The 25,251-nt window shown below is 41.6% G+C and overlaps 4 protein-coding genes and 1 long non-coding RNA gene across 5 annotated transcripts; all 5 read right to left on the reverse strand.

Annotated features, from left to right (window-relative positions):
• Positions 1 to 1,019: 1,019 nt before the first annotated feature.
• LOC148982071 (zona pellucida sperm-binding protein 3-like) lies at positions 1,020 to 2,967 on the reverse strand. The gene is made up of 8 exons (XM_089128821.1): positions 2,358 to 2,967; positions 2,152 to 2,273; positions 1,962 to 2,065; positions 1,707 to 1,884; positions 1,517 to 1,634; positions 1,361 to 1,443; positions 1,201 to 1,289; positions 1,020 to 1,129 (listed from the first exon to the last, which is right to left on the reverse strand). The coding sequence occupies exons 1-8, from the start codon at positions 2,931 to 2,933 to the stop codon at positions 1,062 to 1,064; spliced, it is 1,338 nt and encodes a 445-aa protein (XP_088984947.1). The 5' UTR covers positions 2,934 to 2,967; the 3' UTR covers positions 1,020 to 1,061.
• A 1,153-nt stretch (positions 2,968 to 4,120) lies between these two features.
• On the reverse strand, positions 4,121 to 16,936 carry LOC148982072 (uncharacterized). Its single transcript, XM_089128042.1, has 7 exons — positions 16,798 to 16,936; positions 16,670 to 16,725; positions 13,106 to 16,585; positions 11,964 to 11,985; positions 8,077 to 8,208; positions 7,949 to 8,004; positions 4,121 to 7,865 (listed from the first exon to the last, which is right to left on the reverse strand). The coding sequence occupies exons 1-7, from the start codon at positions 16,896 to 16,898 to the stop codon at positions 4,186 to 4,188; spliced, it is 7,527 nt and encodes a 2,508-aa protein (XP_088984168.1). The 5' UTR covers positions 16,899 to 16,936; the 3' UTR covers positions 4,121 to 4,185.
• On the reverse strand, positions 9,937 to 11,884 carry LOC120489522 (zona pellucida sperm-binding protein 3-like). Its single transcript, XM_039686414.2, has 8 exons — positions 11,276 to 11,884; positions 11,070 to 11,191; positions 10,880 to 10,983; positions 10,625 to 10,802; positions 10,435 to 10,552; positions 10,278 to 10,360; positions 10,118 to 10,206; positions 9,937 to 10,046 (listed from the first exon to the last, which is right to left on the reverse strand). The coding sequence occupies exons 1-8, from the start codon at positions 11,849 to 11,851 to the stop codon at positions 9,979 to 9,981; spliced, it is 1,338 nt and encodes a 445-aa protein (XP_039542348.1). The 5' UTR covers positions 11,852 to 11,884; the 3' UTR covers positions 9,937 to 9,978.
• Positions 16,937 to 19,398: 2,462 nt separating the features above from the next.
• Positions 19,399 to 20,720, reverse strand: LOC148982073 (uncharacterized). Its single transcript, XR_016150697.1, has 3 exons — positions 20,445 to 20,720; positions 20,186 to 20,277; positions 19,399 to 19,756 (listed from the first exon to the last, which is right to left on the reverse strand). It is a non-coding gene; the product is annotated as an uncharacterized LOC148982073 (long non-coding RNA).
• Positions 20,721 to 22,949: 2,229 nt separating this feature from the next.
• On the reverse strand, positions 22,950 to 24,898 carry LOC120489525 (zona pellucida sperm-binding protein 3-like). The gene is made up of 8 exons (XM_039686417.2): positions 24,288 to 24,898; positions 24,082 to 24,203; positions 23,892 to 23,995; positions 23,637 to 23,814; positions 23,447 to 23,564; positions 23,291 to 23,373; positions 23,131 to 23,219; positions 22,950 to 23,059 (listed from the first exon to the last, which is right to left on the reverse strand). The coding sequence occupies exons 1-8, from the start codon at positions 24,861 to 24,863 to the stop codon at positions 22,992 to 22,994; spliced, it is 1,338 nt and encodes a 445-aa protein (XP_039542351.2). The 5' UTR covers positions 24,864 to 24,898; the 3' UTR covers positions 22,950 to 22,991.
• Between the last annotated feature and the right edge of the window lie 353 nt (positions 24,899 to 25,251).

Raw genomic sequence — 25,251 nt, forward strand, 5'->3', positions numbered from 1 at the left:
CCAAGCACGCGCGCCTGCGTACAACCTTCACTGTCAAGCAGACTTTTGCGTTTTTACCCAAAAGTAAAAACGCAAAGGCACATTCGATAAAATATTTTTACATTTTCACCAGCGAGCGTTCTCGTGTAAACAGGGCCTAATTTAATACTAAGGCCCGTGTGATTTGGAACTCTTGCAGTCTTGAATGTTGATTTGTAATTTCTTCAATGGAAAACAAAGCTATTATCTGATCCAGGCATTGACCCAGTGTGGGTCCTGACTGGGAAATCCATGCTGTAAGTATGCTGGGTTTTTTTTTTTTTTTTCAAATTAAAACATTGTAAACCCTTTTTTTTGTAAAGGGAATCCTCAATATAATTCAATAAAAATAACAGAGCAGAGCTCAGAAAGGAGTTACACATTTATTTGATTACATTATGAATCTTCTCCCAAAAAGAAAAAAAAAAAAAAAGGTTTACAACACCAAAATAAATTCATCAATGTTCCTAATTAATTCCACATTTTCTACACATAGGACTTTGTGTGTGTATCAATAAATGTCTTAAGCGTCACTGGGGTAATATAGTATGCATACCAAATTTGTAGAGTTTAAGTAAATAGCTATAACATATCAGTGTTTACACACTCATTACATGTAATAAATGGCAAGTGCTGGTGGTTCACATGCGTTCGGCCAATCAGCATACACTTGCATCACAGACGGTTCGTGCTGGTTGAGACCCTATTCTAAAATAGGAGCTAAATTAGCTCCTAGAACTAAAATCATTCCTTGTTCCTGCGGTGTAAACACAGCAAAAATCCAGGTACTTCCGCCAATAGTTCTAGGAAAAGGTTCCTCTGGTACAAAAACCTCAATTTTGTGTTGTAATAGGCCTAGCCCCACAAATGGCTTGAGCAAAAGGTACCTCCCATAAAGGCCAGTAGAATTAGGATTTTTGTGGTACATGACTGACCAGAAACCATGTTGACAAGTTCAAAAGTGTAGTATCTGTGCAAGTAAAAACACCAAAAAACCCAAATATATTAGCAACATTTATTAAAAATCACCATGACATTTCCAGTTATTTTTGGCCATAGCCATATTCTTTAACATTGATGGGGCCGACAGATGCCTTCTCCCAGCGTAGATCTGAGGAACAAATGATTAGTGAGAACTAAAGTCATGTATGCCAATAACAACTTCTCAGAGTTAATCCAAACCTGCAAGCAGTTGATCACTTCCACTTCTAATGCTACACGTTGTGTCACAGCAGCCACAAACCTGGTCAGAATCATCTGCAGACACCCACCTGACAAAACAAACCCTCAAATAAGTTAACACAACCAATTCACCTGTACACGTATTTAGCAGGCGACATACCCATTAGCAGAGAATGAACAAGCTTTCTGTTCAGAACTTGGAGATGTTGCTGCAGCCACCTTCAAAATGCACGTGATGTAGACCTGCAGAGACAATTGTTTGTACACCATGGCAGCATATCATAAAAAGAGTTGCACAACTACATGACATGCTTACCAGCCCACTGTCCGCTTGCTGGAACCTGAACGCCTCTAGCTGAAACCTTAGCTTATCACCTTGAGTCCGGGGCATAAAGTGAGACGTGGAGCCTGTGAGCTTGGCATCAACCAGGCACCTGTGAACAGAACCCAGTTAGAAATCACACAACCCTTCTGGAAGCTGGGATACATGAGGTAGCACCTCTCACCCATTATTCTCAATAAAGGAGTATCTGGGGACAGAAGCAACATCAGGGACTGCAGTAGCCACACAGCTGTCCACAAACACACGGATGGGAACATGGCTGTACAAACGCACTGATGCTTCAAGATTTATTATGTCACCCAGGAAGTACTGGTTAGAAGGTCTCTCAAATCTCCAGTCATCTGAAAAAATATATATAATAATCTTAACAGATGAATCACAAACAAACATTCTACAAATCTGTATGGGCTATACCAACCAGTCATGAGCTTGAGGGAGAAGACGAACACATCCTCTGCAAACTCAGTTGAGGCATATGGGATCCAAGTGGGCATTAAGGCGTCACTGCTCACATTATGTGTTCTGTAGGAGTTAAACAAGTGGTCATCTCTTGCCCATAAATAGAAGGATTAACAAATCCGTTGAGCCTGAATTAATTGAATCCTCACCTTGGATAATGACACTCGATGGCAACCACCGCACCACTGCTCCTGACAATAGGAACACCATATGAAGCCTCTTGTGGGGTGTACATAATGTTGAACCTATAGACAAGCTCATCCTCAGTCACCTAAACAGAAAGAATAAAAGAAGAACAGTCACATGGACAGTTCAGAATACCTACTGTATGATTATGGTCACAACAGAACCTTACCATTGAGGTGCCGCTACATCCATGCAGTTCAGACTCAAAGATCAGCACTTGAGCAGAAGAATCCTCTCCAGTTGCAGTACAGCCTCCCAGTGTAAAACCAGAGGACAACAGTGGGTGCCCAGTCCCAAAGAAGTCCTTCATCACTTCCACATATACTGAATTCTCTCCACACTGAGCAGCTACACTGTTGGCAGGGACAGGATAAGGCAACTCAAAAGGAACGTCTGGCTGCTGTGGTTCTTCTGGTAGACTTGGAAAGCTCCACGTCAGTTTTGCCACTGGACCCTGCAACAGCTCTTTTAATTGAACACCCATAAGGTCTTGAGAAGACTTTCTTAAGTCAGTGCTGACTGGTGTCTGGACAGGAACCTGAGCGGGAAAGCTCTGTGGTGCAAATGCATTGTTGCTGGGAACCAAAGACATCCAGGATTCAGACTGTTGAGAAGCTTGAGCTAATGTTCTAGGCCTAAACTCACTTGGACTCTGATTGTGCGCTGCTCTTGCTCTCCATTGTGCTTCAGAAAATCCAAGTGCAAGAATAAACACCAATCCAAATCCAACCTGCCAAAACCCCATTATTGCTAAGCTTGTTTCAATAACACATTATGGTGCTACCATCCAATTTTATGCAGATGTAAATCAGAATGGCTCCACCTGCACCTGGCAATTTGCTCAATCAATGTGTTACAGGTGAAAGTCATTGTTCTTTACTACGCAGAATAAAATACATTAACATATGAGGTCATGTTATTAGTGGCTAAACCAAATGATTGCTTATTTTAAATAACAAAATGAAAGGATCAATTCTCTGAAATACAATATTGTAGGTTTCATTGTCTATGGAAATAAGTTAATGGACGTGAGGTAAAATACATACGAATACTCATGAGAACATGTTGTCCGTTTCTATCAGCAAAGTATCTCAAACACTGAACTTATTAAGTACAATGCCATGTTTTTTTTTTTTTTATCCACACTTTTGCCCACTAAAATGTCTCAGAAATGGTCTCAAAAGGGGAAGACAGCCAAATGAGAAATGGGTTCTTTTTTATGTGGTTCTTGGTTTTAATGATCACTGCACCACTCTTTAGTAGCATGTGGAACATCATTTACAAGCTATTCATAACAGTCTAAATCAGTGGACAAATGAAATACAACAGAGGAATGAGAATTAACCTGAAATAAGCCCAATTTTTTTTTATGTTCTCCCACTTAAACCCTGTAGCCCCATCAACTACTACAAAGTCTTCAGTTTCTAACAAATCTTTTAGTTTAAAAGCCATTTTTAGCTTAATTTTTTAACCTCAGGTTAAGTTCAGTAAAGTTAATTCGAATCTCTGGCCAGTAGTTCATTTTTGCAATGGTTTTTCACTTGCCCAATAATCTTTAAATTTGATCAACCATGTATTAATTTCTCTATTTGAATCAATGGACAAACCAATGAAACACGAAAAGATCCGGCACCAGTGCAAAATATTTAAGGTACACATTCAAAAAAAAAAAAAAAAAAAAAAAAAGAGAGAAAATTAAAGCTTTGACTAGAAAATAGTATTGCACACATCAGGATTTTGAGGCAGGTACCAGGGACCAATATTTTTTCAGTCAATGCCAACAAAACACGATTTAAACAGCAACCGACTAAAAACTGACCAATTTGGTGCTCAAAACCCTATATGGCACCCCTTTTTCCTAGTTAAACTAAACTAACATGGATTTCTATCCTTTGAATGTAGGATAAACAAAAGCACAAGAAAAAAAAACTGTTAAACATTTGATTTTTTTTATTCTGGAAGACACTTTGCATAACATAGCTGTTTTATAGAGTTCCTTAGCCCTTTACAGAGTATCGCTGATTGAGGAATGGTTTATTGTTTAGCTGGACATCTGACCCAGAGTTACGAAGTGCATGTGCAGTCTGTGGGATACTGTAGAACATGCCAACAGATGATTCTAGGGCACTCAAGCCTAGAGATGGAGTTAGGTTTGAACCTGTGGGGCGTTTCATGGTCCCAAAATGCTCAGATATTTGGTTACTGCTTGTAGAGTCAGGAGCTTGAGACGAGAGCCTAGAGGGTCTTTCAATTACACCAATGAGACCCTGGGTTCCCAGAGACTCTGACCTATACAGGCCATTTGACCACTTATCACTGGTAGACTGGCTAGAAACAGCTAGGGGAGAGGAACCAAGCATGGCATATGCATGAGACCCAGGAGTGTACTTCCTAGAGGGGCTTTGAGAATGAAGAGCAATGCCACCATGTCTGCTGCTACCACCCTGTGCAGAAACAAATGGTCCAGGATATGCTGAAGATGAGCCTCCTGCTGACGACAGGGAAGAAAAGAAACTCTGCATTGGAGAGCTTTGAGACAGAGAGCTACCCCATGATGCAGCTCCACCCGAGGCATGAATACCTCGTGAAGGCTGCCATCTTTGAGACGTTTGGCTTTGGTACCCAGAATAGCTTTGAACTGCTTGGCCGGACTGGTCAGCAACACCTTGGGACGAGGACAACGATAGTGTTACAATTGGATAGGAGGTTGAAGACCCAGAGGCAAACTGACTTGTGGTACCTTGAGGCTGGAGTGACCCACCATCGGTGGTGCTTCCCTGCAGGGTGAATGGCTTAGAGGACCCTGATTGGGTGCCATATCTAGAGGTAAACTGCTTCTGTGAACTCTGGATTGCAGCAGACTGACTGGAGGAACCTTGGGGCAAGGAGTGTGATTCACTTGGATAGGATGGAGATCCAGATGCAAACTGACTTGTGGTACCTTGAGGCTGGAGTGATCCACCATACTTGCTTCCCTGCAGGGTGATTGGCTTGGAGGACACTAACTGGGTGCCATATCTAGAGGCAAACTGCTTCTGTGAACTCTGGACTGCAGCAGACTGGCTGGAGGAACCCTGGGGCGAGGATAGTGATACACTTGGATAGGATTGAGACCCAGATGCAAACTGACTTGTGGTACCTTGAGGCTGGAATGATCCACCAGAAGTGCTTCCCTGCAGGGTGATTGGCTTAGAGGACACTAACTGGGTGCCATATCTAGAGGCAAACTGCTTCTGTGAACTCTGGACTGCAGCAGACTGGCTGGAGGAACCCTGGGGCGAGGATAGTGATACACTTGGATAGGATTGAGACCCAGATGCAAACTGACTTGTGGTACCTTGAGGCTGGAATGATCCACCAGAAGTGCTTCCCTGCAGGGTGATTGGCTTAGAGGACACTAACTGGGTGCCATATCTAGAGGCAAACTGCTTCCGTGAACCCTGGACTGCAGCAGACTGGCTGGAGGAACCCTGGGGCGAGGATAGTGATACACTTGGATAGGATTGAGACCCAGATGCAAACTGACTTGTGGTACCTTGAGGCTGGAGTGATCCACCGTAAGTGCTTCCCTGCAGGGTGATTGGCTTGGAGGACACTAACTGGGTGCCATATCTAGAGGCAAACTGCTTCTGTGAACTCTGGATTGCAGCAGACTGACTGGAGGAACCTTGGGGCGAGAAGTGTGATTGACTTGGATAGGATGGAGATCCAGATGCAAACTGACTTGTGGTACCTTGAGGCTGGAGTGATCCACCATACTTGCTTCCCTGCAGGGTGATTGGCTTGGAGGACACTAACTGGGTGCCATAGCTAGAGGCAAACTGCTTCCGTGAACTCTGGACTGCAGCAGACTGACTGGAGGACCCATGGGGCAAGGATAGTGATGCACTTGGATAGGATTGAGACCCAGATGCAAACGGACTTGTGGTACCTTGAGGCTGGAGTGATCCACCATAAGTGCTTCCCTGCAGGGTGAATGGCTTAGAGGACCCTGACTGGGTGCCATATCTAGAGGCAAACTGCTTCCGTGAACTCTGGATTGCAGCAGACTGACTGGAGGAACCTTGGGGCGAGGAGTGCGATTCACTTGGATAGGATGGAGATCCAGATGCAAACTGACTTGTGGTACCTTGAGGCTGGAGTGAGCCACCATACTTGCTTCCCTGCAGGGTGATTGGCTTAGAGGACACTAACTGGGTGCCATATCTAAAGGCAAACTGCTTCCGTGAACCCTGGACTGCAGCAGACTGACTGAAGGACCCTTGGGGCGAGGATAGTGATACACTTGGATAGGATTGAGACCCAGATGCAAACCGACTTGTGGTACCTTGAGGCTCGAGTGATCCACCGTAAGTGCTTCCCTGCAGGGTGATTGGCTTAGAGGACCCTGACTGGGTGCCATATCTAGAGGCAAACTGCTTCCATGAACTCTGGGCTGTAGCGGACTGACTGGCGGAACCTTGGGGTGAGGATAGTGTTACAATTGGATAGGAGGATGGAGACCCAGAGGCAAACTGACTTGTGGTACCTTGAGACTGGACAGAACCACTGTAAGTGCTACTCATTCCCTGGGAGGCAAAGCCAGTAGAGCCCTCAAACCAAGGACCAGAGGTACTTTTTGACTGGCTATAAATAGCTAGGTGTGACGACATGGGTATACTCGCATATTTGGTATGGGACGCAGGGGCATACCGACCAAGAGTGCCCTGAGGCTTCAGATATAAGCTAGAAGTAGAACTACTACCTCCCTGCACAGGGAATAAGTTACTGGAAGTTAATGGAGTGGCAGACCTGCTCTGGGTGCTTGTAGACACACTAGGTGAACTCTGAACACTTGTGGACTGGCTAGAAAGGCTTTGAGAGAGACTACCCTGAGTGTCTAGAGGTGAAGCAGGACCTGCTGACTGTGATCCTGAACTGCTGTCAGAGCCAAGCATAAACAGGCTGGGAGTGCTTTGACCATTAGTAGACTGGCTAGAGACCTCCAAGGGTGAGGGTAGAAGCTGACTGGAGCGGTCCTGTGATTGGGGAAACAAGTCAACATGAGAGCCAAGCCCTGCCACTTCCCCTTGAAAAGAGCCAGAAGCTTCCAAAAAACTGCCCGAATTTCCCTGAAAGCTAGAACTATACAAACTGGGGGTACTCTGGTCACTGGTAGACTGACTAGAAACAGATGAAGAACTGAGCTCGTTATAGGAGCCCGGGTTATATTGACCCAAGGCACCAGAGGTTTCCAGGGAACTGGTCACGTACAAACTAGGGGAACTTTGATCACTGGTGGACAGGCCAGAATTGCCAAGTGTGGCAGGGAAGCTACTTTCTCCTTGCGTAGACACACTAGCAGTATCTGTAGCGGCTGAACCAGAGGAACCCTGGAGTGATGTCAAATGGCCTGCATGCAGTTCATTTAAGGGTACAGGCAAGGAAGCTAAAACAGAGCTGCTTGGAGTGGTCTGGGCATGGGACATTGATTCATGCCTGCTGGAAACACCACCTTTAACAAATTGGAGTAAGTTCAACCTTTTCAGGGGTCTGTTAGTGAATAAACTAGAGCCCACTTCTTCAGGCAAAATCCCAGTCACAGGGACCTCTGACACAGAAGACTGGACTGCACGAGGTGAGAAAGATTTATCTGAAGGTTGGCCCCACCAGTGGTTGGCATCTGAATGAGCTCCAGCTGTGAATTAGACAAAATAGAAAATTTGTAGAAAAACAATTCTCACAATTTAAAATCTTTTGCAAGAAAAAAAAACACATTACCTTTAAATCCATGAGCATTACTCAAAAAGAGCAGGAAGATTACAAACAAGTGTAACCTAAAAGTAAATACATTAGGTAAATAAATTTGCCAAATCATTCACAAACTGAGGTTGATTGAATAAACTCACTGTGTCCACCCTTTGTCCATGGCAAACAAAAACCTAGAGTACTCCAAAGCCCCAACATTCACTTTCTCAATCCACCACACAGACACTACAATTGCAAACATATGTAAATGGAGATAAGTGTATTTTATAGACCTTCATCAGTCCAATTATGGCAAATAACTAATTACATGAAACATTGTTCACCTGGGAAACTAACTGGCTGTTAAAAGATAATTGGTGATAGATTTATGAAGGTGTTTAAACATTTTAAAGTGTGTAACTGTGTATTGTATGCATAGGATAGTCATTCACTTTAAACAAAATGTGTCTGATCACATCAGGTTGACCTTTATAAAGGTTTATTTTAGGAAGGAAGTAAGACAAATTTTTGGAGTCTCTGGGATAAAACTCAGCCAAAATGCTCTGAGGACTCTGAGACTGTTTACCAGTTAGTTGAGCCAAAAATTCAACATTTTTGATAATTAAGTCTGAAAAATTCTCAGCAACAAGGCTTTTTCAACCCTGTTTAAATCTAGGCCTATGTTTAAATATGATACTACTTAGCCGCTCCTACACGCTATTTTTAAGGCTTTGCCCATGTCTACTGGCTGACAACTCTGATGTGTATGTGTGTGTGTGTGTGTGTGTGTGTGTGTCGAGTTTCATGCATTTTGAAGCATGCTAAGAGTCTCAGAAATACCCAAACAAAATATAAAAGTTTTATGCATTGCCATAACAACAGTATTCAAGGTATCAAGAATCCCATTCACACGTTTACTTCTGTCGTGTCTTGGCATTATTCTGATGAAGTTTGAAGCAAATCAGGTACAAGTAAGAAGGTGATTTCAAAGCAGTTTGAAACACCAAGCACGCGCGCCTGCGTACAACCTTCACTGTCAAGCAGACTTTTGCGTTTTTACCCAAAAGTAAAAACGCAAAGGCACATTCGATAAAATATTTTTACGTTTTCACCAGCGAGCGTTCTCGTGTAAACAGGGCCTAATTTAATACTAAGGCCCGTGTGATTTGGAACTCTTGCGGTCTTGAATGTTGACTTGTAATTTCTTCAATGGAAAACAAAACTATTATCTGATCCAGGCATTGACCCAGTGTGGGTCCTGACTGGGAAATCCATGCTGCAAGTATGCGGGGTTTTTTTTTTTTTTTTTTCAAATTAAAACATTGTAAACCCTTTTTTTTTGTAAAGGGAATCCTCAATATAATTCAATAAAAATAACAGAGCAGAGCTCAGAAAGGAGCTACACATTTATTTGATTACATTATGAATCTTCTCCCAAAAAGAAAAAAAAAAAGGTTTACAACACCAAAATAAATTCATCAATGTTCCTAATTAATTCCACATTTTCTACACATAGGACTTTGTGTGTGTATCAATAAATGTCTTAAGCGTCACTGGGGTAATATAGTATGCATACAAAATTTGTAGAGTTTAAGTAAATAGCTATAACATATCAGTGTTTACACACTCATTACATGTAATAAATGGCAAGTGCTGGTGGTTCACATGCGTTCGGCCAATCAGCATTCACTTGCATCACAGACGGTTTGTGCTGGTTGAGACCCTATTCTAAAATAGGAGCTAAATTAGCTCCTAGAACTAAAATCATTCCTTGTTCCTGCGGTGTAAACACAACAAAAATCCAGGTACTTCCGCCAATAGTTCCAGGAAAAGGTTCCTCTGGTACAAAAACCTCAATTTTGTGTTGTAATAGGCCTAGCCCCACAAATGGCTTGAGCAAAAGGTACCTCCCATAAAGGCCAGTAGAATTAGGATTTTTGTGGTACATGACTGACCAGAAACCATGTTGACAAGTTCAAAAGTGTAGTATCTGTGCAAGTAAAAACACCAAAAAACCCAAATATATTAGCAACATTTATTAAAAATCACCATGACATTTCCAGTTATTTTTGGCCATAGCCATATTCTTTAACATTGATGGGGCCGACAGATGCCTTCTCCCAGCGTAGATCTGAGGAACAAATGATTAGTGAGAACTAAAGTCATGTATGCCAATAACAACTTCTCAGAGTTAATCCAAACCTGCAAGCAGTTGATCACTTCCACTTCTAATGCTACACGTTGTGTCACAGCAGCCACAAACCTGGTCAGAATCATCTGCAGACACCCACCTGACAAAACAAACCCTCAAATAAGTTAACACAACCAATTCACCTGTACACGTATTTAGCAGGCGACATACCCATTAGCAGAGAATGAACAAGCTTTCTGTTCAGAACTTGGAGATGTTGCTGCAGCCACCTTCAAAATGCACGTGATGTAGACCTGCAGAGACAATTGTTTTTTACACCATGGCAGCATATCATAAAAAGAGTTGCACAACTACATGACATGCTTACCAGCCCACTGTCCGCTTGCTGGAACCTGAACGCCTCTAGCTGAAACCTTAGCTTATCACCTTGAGTCCGGGGCATAAAGTGAGACGTGGAGCCTGTGAGCTTGGCATCAACCAGGCACCTGTGAACAGAACCCAGTTAGAAATCACACAACCCTTCTGGAAGCTGGGATACATGAGGTAGCACCTCTCACCCATTATTCTCAATAAAGGAGTATCTGGGGACAGAAGCAACATCAGGGACTGCAGTAGCCACACAGCTGTCCACAAACACACGGATGGGAACATGGCTGTACAAACGCACTGATGCTTCAAGATTTATTATGTCACCCAGGAAGTACTGGTTAGAAGGTCTCTCAAATCTCCAGTCATCTGAAAAAATATATATAATAATCTTAACAGATGAATCACAAACAAACATTCTACAAATCTGTATGGGCTATACCAACCAGTCATGAGCTTGAGGGAGAAGACGAACACATCCTCTGCAAACTCAGTTGAGGCATATGGGATCCAAGTGGGCATTAAGGCGTCACTGCTCACATTATGTGTTCTGTAGGAGTTAAACAAGTGGTCATCTCTTGCCCATAAATAGAAGGATTAACACATCCGTTGAGCCTGAATTAATTGAATCCTCACCTTGGATAATGACACTCGATGGCAACCACCGCACCACTGCTCCTGACAATAGGAACACCATATGAAGCCTCTTGTGGGGTGTACATAATGTTGAACCTATAGACAAGCTCATCCTCAGTCACCTAAACAGAAAGAATAAAAGAAGAACAGTCACATGGACAGTTCAGAATACCTACTGTATGATTATGGTCACAACAGAACCTTACCATTGAGGTGCCGCTACATCCATGCAGTTCAGACTCAAAGATCAGCACTTGAGCAGAAGAATCCTCTCCAGTTGCAGTACAGCCTCCCAGTGTAAAACCAGAGGACAACAGTGGGTGCCCAGTCCCAAAGAAGTCCTTCATCACTTCCACATATACTGAATTCTCTCCACACTGAGCAGCTACACTGTTGGCAGGGACAGGATAAGGCAACTCAAAAGGAACGTCTGGCTGCTGTGGTTCTTCTGGTAGACTTGGAAAGCTCCATGTCAGTTTTGCCACTGGACCCTGCAACAGCTCTTTTAATTGAACACCCATAAGGTCTTGAGAAGACTTTCTTAAGTCAGTGCTGACTGGTGTCTGGACAGGAACCTGAGCGGGAAAGCTCTGTGGTGCAAATGCATTGTTGCTGGGAACCAAAGACATCCAGGATTCAGACTGTTGAGAAGCTTGAGCTAATGTTCTAGGCCTAAACTCACTTGGACTCTGATTGTGCGCTGCTCTTGCTCTCCATTGTGCTTCAGAAAATCCAAGTGCAAGAATAAACACCAATCCAAATCCAACCTGCCAAAACCCCATTATTGCTAAGCTTGTTTCAATAACACATTATGGTGCTACCATCCAATTTTATGCAGATGTAAATCAGAATGGCTCCACCTGCACCTGGCAATTTGCTCAATCAATGTGTTACAGGTGAAAGTCATTGTTCTTTACTACGCAGAATAAAATACATTAACATATGAGGTCATGTTATTAGTGGCTAAACCAAATGATTGCTTATTTTAAATAACAAAATGAAAGGATCAATTCTCTGAAATACAATATTGTAGGTTTCATTGTCTATGGAAATAAGTTAATGGACGTGAGGTAAAATACATACGAATACTCATGAGAACATGTTGTCCGTTTCTATCAGCAAAGTATCTCAAACACTGAACTTATTAAGTACAATGCCATGTTTTTTTTTTTTTTATCCACACTTTTGCCCACTAAAATGTCTCAGAAATGGTCTCAAAAGGGGAAGACAGCCAAATGAGAAATGGGTTCTTTTTTATGTGGTTCTTGGTTTTAATGATCACTGCACCACTCTTTAGTAGCATGTGGAACATCATTTACAAGCTATTCATAACAGTCTAAATCAGTGGACAAATGAAATACAACAGAGGAATGAGAATTAACCTGAAATAAGCCCAATTTTTTTTTATGTTCTCCCACTTAAACCCTGTAGCCCCATCAACTACTACAAAGTCTTCAGTTTCTAACAAATCTTTTAGTTTAAAAGCCATTTTTAGCTTAATTTTTTAACCTCAGGTTAAGTTCAGTAAAGTTAATTCGAATCTCTGGCCAGTAGTTCATTTTTGCAATGGTTTTTCACTTGCCCAATAATCTTTAAATTTGATCAACCATGTATTAATTTCTCTATTTGAATCAATGGACAAACCAATGAAACACGAAAAGATCCGGCACCAGTGCAAAATATTTAAGGTACACATTCAAAAAAAAAAAAAAAAAAAAAAAAAGAGAGAAAATTAAAGCTTTGACTAGAAAATAGTATTGCACACATCAGGATTTTGAGGCAGGTACCAGGGACCAATATTTTTTCAGTCAATGCCAACAAAACACGATTTAAACAGCAACCGACTAAAAACTGACCAATTTGGTGCTCAAAACCCTATATGGCACCCCTTTTTCCTAGTTAAACTAAACTAACATGGATTTCTATCCTTTGAATGTAGGATAAACAAAAGCACAAGAAAAAAAAACTGTTAAACATTTGATTTTTTTTATTCTGGAAGACACTTTGCATAACATAGCTGTTTTATAGAGTTCCTTAGCCCTTTACAGAGTATCGCTGATTGAGGAATGGTTTATTGTTTAGCTGGACATCTGACCCAGAGTTACGAAGTGCATGTGCAGTCTGTGGGATACTGTAGAACATGCCAACAGATGATTCTAGGGCACTCAAGCCTAGAGATGGAGTTAGGTTTGAACCTGTGGGGCGTTTCATGGTCCCAAAATGCTCAGATATTTGGTTACTGCTTGTAGAGTCAGGAGCTTGAGACGAGAGCCTAGAGGGTCTTTCAATTACACCAATGAGACCCTGGGTTCCCAGAGACTCTGACCTATACAGGCCATTTGACCACTTATCACTGGTAGACTGGCTAGAAACAGCTAGGGGAGAGGAACCAAGCATGGCATATGCATGAGACCCAGGAGTGTACTTCCTAGAGGGGCTTTGAGAATGAAGAGCAATGCCACCATGTCTGCTGCTACCACCCTGTGCAGAAACAAATGGTCCAGGATATGCTGAAGATGAGCCTCCTGCTGACGACAGGGAAGAAAAGAAACTCTGCATTGGAGAGCTTTGAGACAGAGAGCTACCCCATGATGCAGCTCCACCCGAGGCATGAATACCTCGTGAAGGCTGCCATCTTTGAGACGTTTGGCTTTGGTACCCAGAATAGCTTTGAACTGCTTGGCCGGACTGGTCAGCAACACCTTGGGACGAGGACAACGATAGTGTTACAATTGGATAGGAGGTTGAAGACCCAGAGGCAAACTGACTTGTGGTACCTTGAGGCTGGAGTGACCCACCATCGGTGGTGCTTCCCTGCAGGGTGAATGGCTTAGAGGACCCTGATTGGGTGCCATATCTAGAGGTAAACTGCTTCTGTGAACTCTGGATTGCAGCAGACTGACTGGAGGAACCTTGGGGCAAGGAGTGTGATTCACTTGGATAGGATGGAGATCCAGATGCAAACTGACTTGTGGTACCTTGAGGCTGGAGTGATCCACCATACTTGCTTCCCTGCAGGGTGATTGGCTTGGAGGACACTAACTGGGTGCCATATCTAGAGGCAAACTGCTTCTGTGAACTCTGGACTGCAGCAGACTGGCTGGAGGAACCCTGGGGCGAGGATAGTGATACACTTGGATAGGATTGAGACCCAGATGCAAACTGACTTGTGGTACCTTGAGGCTGGAATGATCCACCAGAAGTGCTTCCCTGCAGGGTGATTGGCTTAGAGGACACTAACTGGGTGCCATATCTAGAGGCAAACTGCTTCTGTGAACTCTGGACTGCAGCAGACTGGCTGGAGGAACCCTGGGGCGAGGATAGTGATACACTTGGATAGGATTGAGACCCAGATGCAAACTGACTTGTGGTACCTTGAGGCTGGAATGATCCACCAGAAGTGCTTCCCTGCAGGGTGATTGGCTTAGAGGACACTAACTGGGTGCCATATCTAGAGGCAAACTGCTTCCGTGAACCCTGGACTGCAGCAGACTGGCTGGAGGAACCCTGGGGCGAGGATAGTGATACACTTGGATAGGATTGAGACCCAGATGCAAACTGACTTGTGGTACCTTGAGGCTGGAGTGATCCACCGTAAGTGCTTCCCTGCAGGGTGATTGGCTTGGAGGACACTAACTGGGTGCCATATCTAGAGGCAAACTGCTTCTGTGAACTCTGGATTGCAGCAGACTGACTGGAGGAACCTTGGGGCGAGAAGTGTGATTGACTTGGATAGGATGGAGATCCAGATGCAAACTGACTTGTGGTACCTTGAGGCTGGAGTGATCCACCATACTTGCTTCCCTGCAGGGTGATTGGCTTGGAGGACACTAACTGGGTGCCATAGCTAGAGGCAAACTGCTTCCGTGAACTCTGGACTGCAGCAGACTGACTGGAGGACCCATGGGGCAAGGATAGTGATGCACTTGGATAGGATTGAGACCCAGATGCAAACGGACTTGTGGTACCTTGAGGCTGGAGTGAGCCACCATACTTGCTTCCCTGCAGGGTGATTGGCTTAGAGGACACTAACTGGGTGCCATATCTAAAGGCAAACTGCTTCCGTGAACCCTGGACTGCAGCAGACTGACTGAAGGACCCTTGGGGCGAGGATAGTGATACACTTGGATAGGATTGAGACCCAGATGCAAACCGACTTGTGGTACCTTGAGGCTCGAGTGATCCACCGTAAGTGCTTCCCTGCAGGGTGATTGGCTTAGAGGACCCTGACTGGGTGCCATATCTAGAGGCAAACTGCTTCCATGAACTCTGGGCTGTAGCGGACTGACTGGCGGAACCTTGGGGTGAGGATAGTGTTACAATTGGATAGGAGGATGGAGACCCAGAGGCAAACTGACTTGTGGTACCTTGAGACTGGACAGAACCACTGTAAGTGCTACTCATTCCCTGGGAGGCAAAGCCAGTAGAGCCCTCAAACCAAGGACCAGAGGTACTTTTTGACTGGCTATAAATAGCAAGGTGTGACGACATGGGTATACTCGCATATTTGGTATGGGACGCAGGGGCATACCGACCAAGAGTGCCCTGAGGCCTCAGATATAAGCTAGAAGTAGAACTACTACCTCCCTGCACAGGGAATAAGTTACTGGAAGTTAATGGAGTGGCAGACCTGCTCTGGGTGCTTGTAGACACACTAGGTGAACTCTGAACACTTGTGGACTGGCTAGAAAGGCTTTGAGAGAGACTACCCTGAGTGTCTAGAGGTGAAGCAGGACCTGCTGACTGTGATCCTGAACTGCTGTCAGAGCCAAGCATAAACAGGCTGGGAGTGCTTTGACCATTAGTAGACTGGCTAGAGACCTCCAAGGGTGAGGGTAGAAGCTGACTGGAGCGGTCCTGTGATTGGGGAAACAAGTCAACATGAGAGCCAAGCCCTGCCACTTCCCCTTGAAAAGAGCCAGAAGCTTCCAAAAAACTGCCCGAATTTCCCTGAAAGCTAGAACTATACAAACTGGGGGTACTCTGGTCACTGGTAGACTGACTAGAAACAGATGAAGAACTGAGCTCGTTATAGGAGCCCAGGTTATATTGACCCAAGGCACCAGAGGTTTCCAGGGAACTGGTCACGTACAAACTAGGGGAACTTTGATCACTGGTGGACAGGCCAGAATTGCCAAGTGTGGCAGGGAAGCTACTTTCTCCTTGCGTAGACACACTAGTAGTATCTGTAGCGGCTGAACCAGAGGAACCCTGGAGTGATGTCAAATGGCCTGCATGCAGTTCATTTAAGGGTACAGGCAAGGAAGCTAAAACAGAGCTGCTTGGAGTGGTCTGGGCATGGGACATTGATTCATGCCTGCTGGAAACACCACCTTTAACAAATTGGAGTAAGTTCAACCTTTTCAGGGGTCTGTTAGTGAATAAACTAGAGCCCACTTCTTCAGGCAAAATCCCAGTCACAGGGACCTCTGACACAGAAGACTGGACTGCACGAGGTGAGAAAGATTTATCTGAAGGTTGGCCCCACCAGTGGTTGGCATCTGAATGAGCTCCAGCTGTGAATTAGACAAAATAGAAAATTTGTAGAAAAACAATTCTCACAATTTAAAATTTTTTGCAAGAAAAAAAAAACACATTACCTTTAAATCCATGAGCATTACTCAAAAAGAGCAGGAAGATTACAAACAAGTGTAACCTAAAAGTAAATACATTAGGTAAATAAATTTGCCAAATCATTCACAAACTGAGGTTGATTGAATAAACTCACTGTGTCCACCCTTTGTCCATGGCAAACAAAAACCTAGAGTACTCCAAAGCCCCAACATTCACTTTCTCAATCCACCACACAGACACTACAATTGCAAACATATGTAAATGGAGATAAGTGTATTTTATAGACCTTCATCAGTCCAATTATGGCAAATAACTAATTACATGAAACATTGTTCACCTGGGAAACTAACTGGCTGTTAAAAGATAATTGGTGATAGATTTATGAAGGTGTTTAAACATTTTAAAGTGTGTAACTGTATTGTATGCATAGGATAGTCATTCACTTTAAACAAAATGTGTCTGATCACATCAGGTTGACCTTTATAAAGGTTTATTTTAGGAAGGAAGTAAGACAAATTTTTGGAGTCTCTGGGATAAAACTCAGCCAAAATGCTCTGAGGACTCTGAGACTGTTTACCAGTTAGTTGAGCCAAAAATTCAACATTTTTGATAATTAAGTCTGAAAAATTCTCAGCAACAAGGCTTTTTCAACCCTGTTTAAATCTAGGCCTATGTTTAAATATGATACTACTTAGCCGCTCCTACACGCTATTTTTAAGGCTTTGCCCATGTCTACTGGCTGACAACTCTGATGTGTATGTGTGTGTGTGTGTGTGTGTGTCGAGTTTCATGCATTTTGAAGCATGCTAAGAGTCTCAGAAATACCCAAACAAAATATAAAAGTTTTATGCATTGCCATAACAACAGTATTCAAGGTATCAAGAATCCCATTCACACGTTTACTTCTGTCGTGTCTTGGCATTATTCTGATGAAGTTTGAAGCAAATCGGGTACAAGTAAGAAGGTGATTTCAAAGCAGTTTGAAACACCAAGCACGCGCGCCTGCGTACAACCTTCACTGTCAAGCAGACTTTTGCGTTTTTACCCAAAAGTAAAAACGCAAAGGCACATTCGATAAAATATTTTTACGTTTTCACCAGTGAGCGTTCTCGTGTAAACAGGGCCTAATTTAATACTAAGGCCCGTGTGATTTGGAACTCTTGCAGTCTTGAATGTTGACTTGTAATTTCTTCAATGGAAAACAAAACTATTATCTGATCCAGGCATTGACCCAGTGTGGGTCCTGACTGGGAAATCCATGCTGTAAGTATGCGGGGGTTTTTTTTTTTTTTTTCAAATTAAAACATTGTAAACCCTTTTTTTTGTAAAGGGAATCCTCAATATAATTCAATAAAAATAACAGAGCAGAGCTCAGAAAGGAGTTACACATTTATTTGATTACATTATGAATCTTCTCCCAAAAAAAAAAAAAAAAAAAGGTTTACAACACCAAAATAAATTCATCAATGTTCCTAATTAAGTCCACATTTTCTACACATAGGACTTTGTGTGTGTATCAATAAATGTCTTAAGCGTCACTGGGGTAATATAGTATGCATACAAAATTTGTAGAGTTTAAGTAAATAGCTATAACATATCAGTGTTTACACACTCATTACATGTAATAAATGGCAAGTGCTGGCGGTTCACATGCGTTCGGCCAATCAGCATACACTTGCATCACAGACGGTTCGTGCTGGTTGAGACCCTATTCTAAAAAAGGAGCTAAATTAGCTCCTAGAACTAAAATCATTCCTTGTTCCTGCGGTGTAAACAACAAAAATCCAGGTACTTCCGCCAATACCCAGTTAACAATTTTTGGTTCCCAGAACGTTCCCAGAACGTTACTTTCAGGTTCCCAGAACGTTCTCAGAACGTTCCCAGAACAAACATTTCTAACGTTCCCTATTGGTTACCTAGGAAAGTTTTCTTTACGTTAATAGAACGTTCCCTTTAGGTTAGGGGAACATTCCGGGAACTTTTCTGGAACGTTCCCAGAACGTTCCCGGAACATTCCCAGAACGTTCCCTAAAGGTTCCCGGAACGTTCCGGGAACGTTCCCTAAAGGTTCCCGGAACGTTCCCTAAAGGTTCCCAGAACGTTCTCCTAACCTCTACATCCCGATATGCCTGTACACAAATAAGTCTACAAAAAATATCTTCTATGTTGTTTATTTTTTCCAAAACATAAGAATCGTATGAAGATTACTACAATAAATGTAATGTATGCACAAAATTTTAATGCCACGAAAAGCCATGCACATATATTTTAAACAACATATTTATAAAAAAAATTTCAAAATTGCAGTTTGAAACCATGAAGATAAAGATTCTAAAACTAAAGAGATTAGCCTGTAATAATTTAATAAATGTAAATAGGACATATATGATCATATACTAATTAAATATCATGAGAAACTGACATTGTTTATTGTTCACATTGACCTGAATAGTAATATATTATTTTTAAAAATTAAAACAATTGATTGTATGAATATAAAATCATTACAATAAATTGAATGTATGCAAAAAATGTATCTATATGAAGAGTTCAGATGCAAAAGCCTCTAAGTGCCATTTGAAATTTTGTTCTAGAATGACCATTTTTATCAAGCTTGTGTATTTAAGTTCAGTAATTTCACTTAAATGTCAATTTAATACGTAATCTTCATTGCCATTTAAGTGAAATTACTGAACTTAAATATACAAGCTTGATAAAAATGATAATTTTAGAAGAAAATTTCAAATGACACTTAGAGGCTTTTGCATCTGAACTCTTCATATACAAAAGCCGTGAACATGTATTTTTATAAACAACATGTATTACAAAATTAAATAAAAAATAATAAAAAATAATCATGAACATGAAAACATAAATTCTAAGACTTTAGGAGATTATAAAAATACAAGTTTATAAATGTGAATAAATGTGAATATCTCAAGACAATTATCAATGAGAAACTATATACACTTTTGTTTAGCACACATATTATACATAAATACATAAAAAGCCACAAAAAACGCAGGTATACACGCATGTGTGCGTGTGTGTGTGTGGTGTGCTTTTGTAAAAGTGTATTGTCTCAGTCCTTTGTGTCTCCTTCAGCAGGCATCCTGTTTTGGGATAGAAAAAGATCAAAGATTAGGACAGTGCAAACCATAGACTGTAAAAAAAAAAATATTTGGACGTAGTGTCCATGACGTCACCCCGTAGGTTTCTGAAAAGCATTTTCGAAGCCTAAAGTGGATGGGGCTTAATAATTAATTCTTATTCATTTGTAATATTATTATGTCATTAAACGTTTTACGTAAATATGCTATGAAAGCAAAAAATGTTGGCAAACAGCAATGCCGTTTACATCTTGCTTAAACAACTGTATATGACGAGTGATGCGTATCATTTATAAAAAAAACTATTGACAGTTTGTGAATAGATCACAATGTAGACTGAGGAATAATCCTCCGACCTCACTCATGTCGGTTTCGCAAATGTAAACAGACACATGGGGATCACACTTGGATGTTGGATCGTCTGAATATTACCTTTCTGCTCGTCTCCTCAGATCTCTTAACTTTTGTGCCATGCAGACCTTGATCTCAGTGCCTCCGATGCCTGGGTGCCTCTTTTTGACAGTCTGTAAGAAATGAGATTTATTACATTAAAATTTGAAAACAAGTTTGTCATGACGTGACATAACTGCCAGATTCAAACTGTGCTTTCCAAGCTATGGCTGTCGCTGACAGACACGCTCAGCGCTTGTCATATAATAACTATTGATAAAAGATATTCAGACATGCTTACCAATTATTAGCTGCACCTTTTGTAGGTCAAGACTCTTTTTTTCACCAACAACCCCTTTTTTCCCGTTCATGTTGCCATCTCTTTGAAGACAAGATGGAGTCCATAAGAGTTCTGGTTAACTCCAAACTTGTTCTGCAAAGCAAAAAATAAGATAGAAAATTTTCGTCAGGACAGAAACTGTGATCTTTTCAACGTTATTGCATATTAGATGAAGTTTTCACGTTGGAGCTGTGAGTGTAAATTTTAGCATACAAGTATTTATTGTTTGTGCTCGAGTCTTGTTACTCTTACCTTCATAGGTATTCCAGAGTTTAGGGGTAAAATGCGAGAAATCTCCTTTAGTGGACTTTTATGCTGCGGGCACTACTCACTGATCTATATAGATGACTTGATTGCTCACGACGTCATGTAAATTGAAGTCACCATATTCAATTGAATTAATAGGAAATCATCTGACTTGAATGAGAAACATGACCTAAAAAGTCAGTGTTTTTTATATTTGAATACTATACATTCTTACAATGTAAACACCTAACCCTAACCCTAAACATTTCTGATTATTATCAATGTTAAAAACAGTTATACTGATTAATGCGTTTGTGTAAACCATTGTAACAGTTTAAACCATTTTTCCCCTCCAGGATTCATTGTTAAATAGACCACAAACATATGAAGGGTAGTTTACACTAATGTTCAAACATTTGGGGTCAATGATAGATTTAAAAATTAATAGAACAAAAAAAGAAGAAATACATATTTTTACTCAGCAAGGATGCATTACATTAACAAATATATTCAAATAAATGCTGTTATTTAAACCTTTCTATTCATCAAACAATCCTGAACAACACAAAGCAGCACAACTGTTTTCAACACTGATAATAATCATAAATGTTTTTTATTTATTGAGCTTCCTCGGCTCACCTGTGTCCTAACGTAAACGTTACTTCTCCGACAGCAGCTTTCTTCAGAAATGTTGAAGTAACTTAGTGGAGCTTTCTCTCTGCTATGGGTTATTTCGTTACTACTGAAATCACAGAACATTTAATCAAAATGTGTTTAACGTTACGATTGAGCTAACGTTAGTTTCGGCCAATTGCTCCTAAAAGTCCTGAAACATCACCGATACGTTACGTTTACGTTTGTGTTAAATAAATTAGCTCACTTCCCAGTAAAACCCTTACAAAACCTCTCATTTACACATAAGAGGTGATTAAAAGAAACTTTAATAAATAAAAGTTCAACCGAGTTAACGTGGATGTTAGCCTTGCTAACGTTAACGTTACCTCTTTAGCCTTGCTAAGTTAGCTACCTCTAACGGACTTTTTCCGAAGACTACACCATGTCGATAAAGTACATTTTTAACAGAATCGTGTCAATTACAAGTAGAAGAAATGTCAAAAACAGTTGTGAGTATTATTCGTGTGCTTTTAGAAAGTAATCTCACCTGAAAAAAGCCGTGAAAAGTTGAAACAACAGCGAGACGAGAGGGAGTTTTGTTGTTTACCAGTAGCAGTGGTCCCGCGCCGTTTCCATGGCAACTCTGCGCGCCGGCCGCTCCAGTGTTTGAGAGACTCGAAAGTTCACGTGCACGGCATTGATGATAAACCACGTCAAAATCAAGCAGCACGTATATGTACATACAATAAAGATGTCCTGAAAGTGCTTTGTAAATAGAATATGAAAGCAGTAGCCTATTGATTATTTCAAATAACATTATTGTCGTTGAATATTCAACTGTAAACCTGGACTTTCACAGAGAGCTTTATAGGTTATTAAATTAAACCTATATTTAACCTGCAGGGAACGTTCTGGGAAGGTTCTCTTTAGGTTACAAAATTAAACCTAAAAATAACCAGCAGGGAACGTTCCCGGAACGTTCTCTTTAGGTTATAAAATTAAACCTAAAAATAACCTGCAGGGAACGTTCTGGGAAGGTTCTCTTTAGGTTACAAAATTAAACCTAAAAATAACCTACAGGGAACGTTCCCGGAACGTTCTCTTTAGGTTATAAAAATTAAACCTAAAAATAACCTACAGGGAACGTTCTGGGAAGGTTCTCTTTAGGTTACAAAATTAAACCTAAAAATAACCTGCAGGGAACGTTCCCGGAACGTTCTCTTTAGGTTATAAAATTAAATCTAAAAATAACCTGCAGGGAACGTTCCCGGAACGTTGACTTTAGGTTATTAAAAAAAAAACCTACAGAGAACGTTCTTAGAACGTACTTATTTGGTTCCCAAAAAAATAACCAAATGGGAACCATATGGGAACGTTATGGGAACGTTCTGTGTTTACTGGGTAGTTCTAGGAAAAGGTTCCTCTGGTACAAAAACCTCAATTTTGTGTTGTAATAGGCCTAGCCCCACAAATGGCTTGAGCAAAAGGTACCTCCCATAAAGGCCAGTAGAATTAGGATTTTTGTGGTACATGACTGACCAGAAACCATGTTGACAAGTTCAAAAGTGTAGTATCTGTGCAAGTAAAAAGACCAAAAAACCCAAATATATTAGCAACATTTATTAAAAATCACCATGACATTTCCAGTTATTTTTGGCCATAGCCATATTCTTTAACATTGATGGGGCCGACAGATGCCTTCTCCCAGCGTAGATCTGAGGAACAAATGATTAGTGAGAACTAAAGTCATGTATGCCAATAACAACTTCTCAGAGTTAATCCAAACCTGCAAGCAGTTGATCACTTCCACTTCTAATGCTACACGTTGTGTCACAGCAGCCACAAACCTGGTCAGAATCATCTGCAGACACCCACCTGACAAAACAAACCCTCAAATAAGTTAACACAACCAATTCACCTGTACACGTATTTAGCAGGCGACATACCCATTAGCAGAGAATGAACAAGCTTTCTGTTCAGAACTTGGAGATGTTGCTGCAGCCACCTTCAAAATGCACGTGATGTAGACCTGCAGAGACAATTGTTTGTACACCATGGCAGCATATCATAAAAAGAGTTGCACAACTACATGACATGCTTACCAGCCCACTGTCCGCTTGCTGGAACCTGAACGCCTCTAGCTGAAACCTTAGCTTATCACCTTGAGTCCGGGGCATAAAGTGAGACGTGGAGCCTGTGAGCTTGGCATCAACCAGGCACCTGTGAACAGAACCCAGTTAGAAATCACACAACCCTTCTGGAAGCTGGGATACATGAGGTAGCACCTCTCACCCATTATTCTCAATAAAGGAGTATCTGGGGACAGAAGCAACATCAGGGACTGCAGTAGCCACACAGCTGTCCACAAACACACGGATGGGAACATGGCTGTACAAACGCACTGATGCTTCAAGATTTATTATGTCACCCAGGAAGTACTGGTTAGAAGGTCTCTCAAATCTCCAGTCATCTGAAAAAAAATATATAATAATCTTAACAGATGAATCACAAACAAACATTCTACAAATCTGTATGGGCTATACCAACCAGTCATGAGCTTGAGGGAGAAGACGAACACATCCTCTGCAAACTCAGTTGAGGCATATGGGATCCAAGTGGGCATTAAGACGTCACTGCTCACATTATGTGTTCTGTAGGAGTTAAACAAGTGGTCATCTCTTGCCCATAAATGGCAGGATTAGAACATCCGTTGAGCCTGAATTAATTGAATCCTCACCTTGGATAATGACACTCGATGGCAACCACCGCACCACTGCTCCTGACAATAGGAACACCATATGAAGCCTCTTGTGGGGTGTACATAATGTTGAACCTATAGACAAGCTCATCCTCAGTCACCTAAACAGAAAGAATAAAAGAAGAACAGTCACATGGACAGTTCAGAATACCTACTGTATGATTATGGTCACAACAGAACCTTACCATTGAGGTGCCGCTACATCCATGCAGTTCAGACTCAAAGATCAGCACTTGAACAGAAGAATCCTCTCCAGTTGCAGCACAGCCTCCCAGTGTAAAACCAGAGGACAACAGTGGGTGCCCAGTCCCAAAGAAGTCCTTCATCACTTCCACATATACTGAATTCTCTCCACACTGAGCAGCTACACTGTTGGCAGGGACAGGATAAGGCAACTCAAAAGGAACGTCTGGCTGCTGTGGTTCTTCTGGTAGACTTGGAAAGCTCCACGTCAGTTTTGCCACTGGACCCTGCAACAGCTCTTTTAATTGAACACCCATAAGGTCTTGAGAAGACTTTCTTAAGTCAGTGCTGACTGGTGTCTGGACAGGAACCTGAGCAGGAAAGCTCTGTGGTGCAAATGCATTGTTGCTGGGAACCAAAGACATCCAGGATTCAGACTGTTGAGAAGCTTGAGCTAATGTTCTAGGCCTAAACTCACTTGGACTCTGATTGTGCGCTGCTCTTGCTCTCCATTGTGCTTCAGAAAATCCAAGTGCAAGAATAAACACCAATCCAAATCCAACCTGCCAAAACCCCATTATTGCTAAGCTTGTTTCAATAACACATTATGGTGCTACCATCCAATTTTATGCAGATGTAAATCAGAATGGCTCCACCTGCACCTGGCAATTTGCTTAATCAATGTGTCACAGGTGAAAGTCATTGTTCTTTACTACGCAGAATAAAATACATTAACATATGAGGTCATGTTATTAGTGGCTAAACCAAATGATTGCTTATTTTAAATAACAAAATGAAAGGATCAATTCTCTGAAATACAATATTGTAGGTTTCATTGTCTATGGAAATAAGTTAATGGACGTGAGGTAAAATACATACGAATACTCATGAGAACATGTTGTCCGTTTCTATCAGCAAAGTATCTCAAACACTGAACTTATTAAGTACAATGCCATGTTTTTTTTT

This window comes from Pimephales promelas, chromosome 3 (genome assembly GCF_988280905.1).
Source record: "Pimephales promelas chromosome 3, fPimPro1.hap1.1, whole genome shotgun sequence".
Lineage (NCBI taxonomy): Eukaryota > Metazoa > Chordata > Actinopteri > Cypriniformes > Leuciscidae > Pimephales > Pimephales promelas.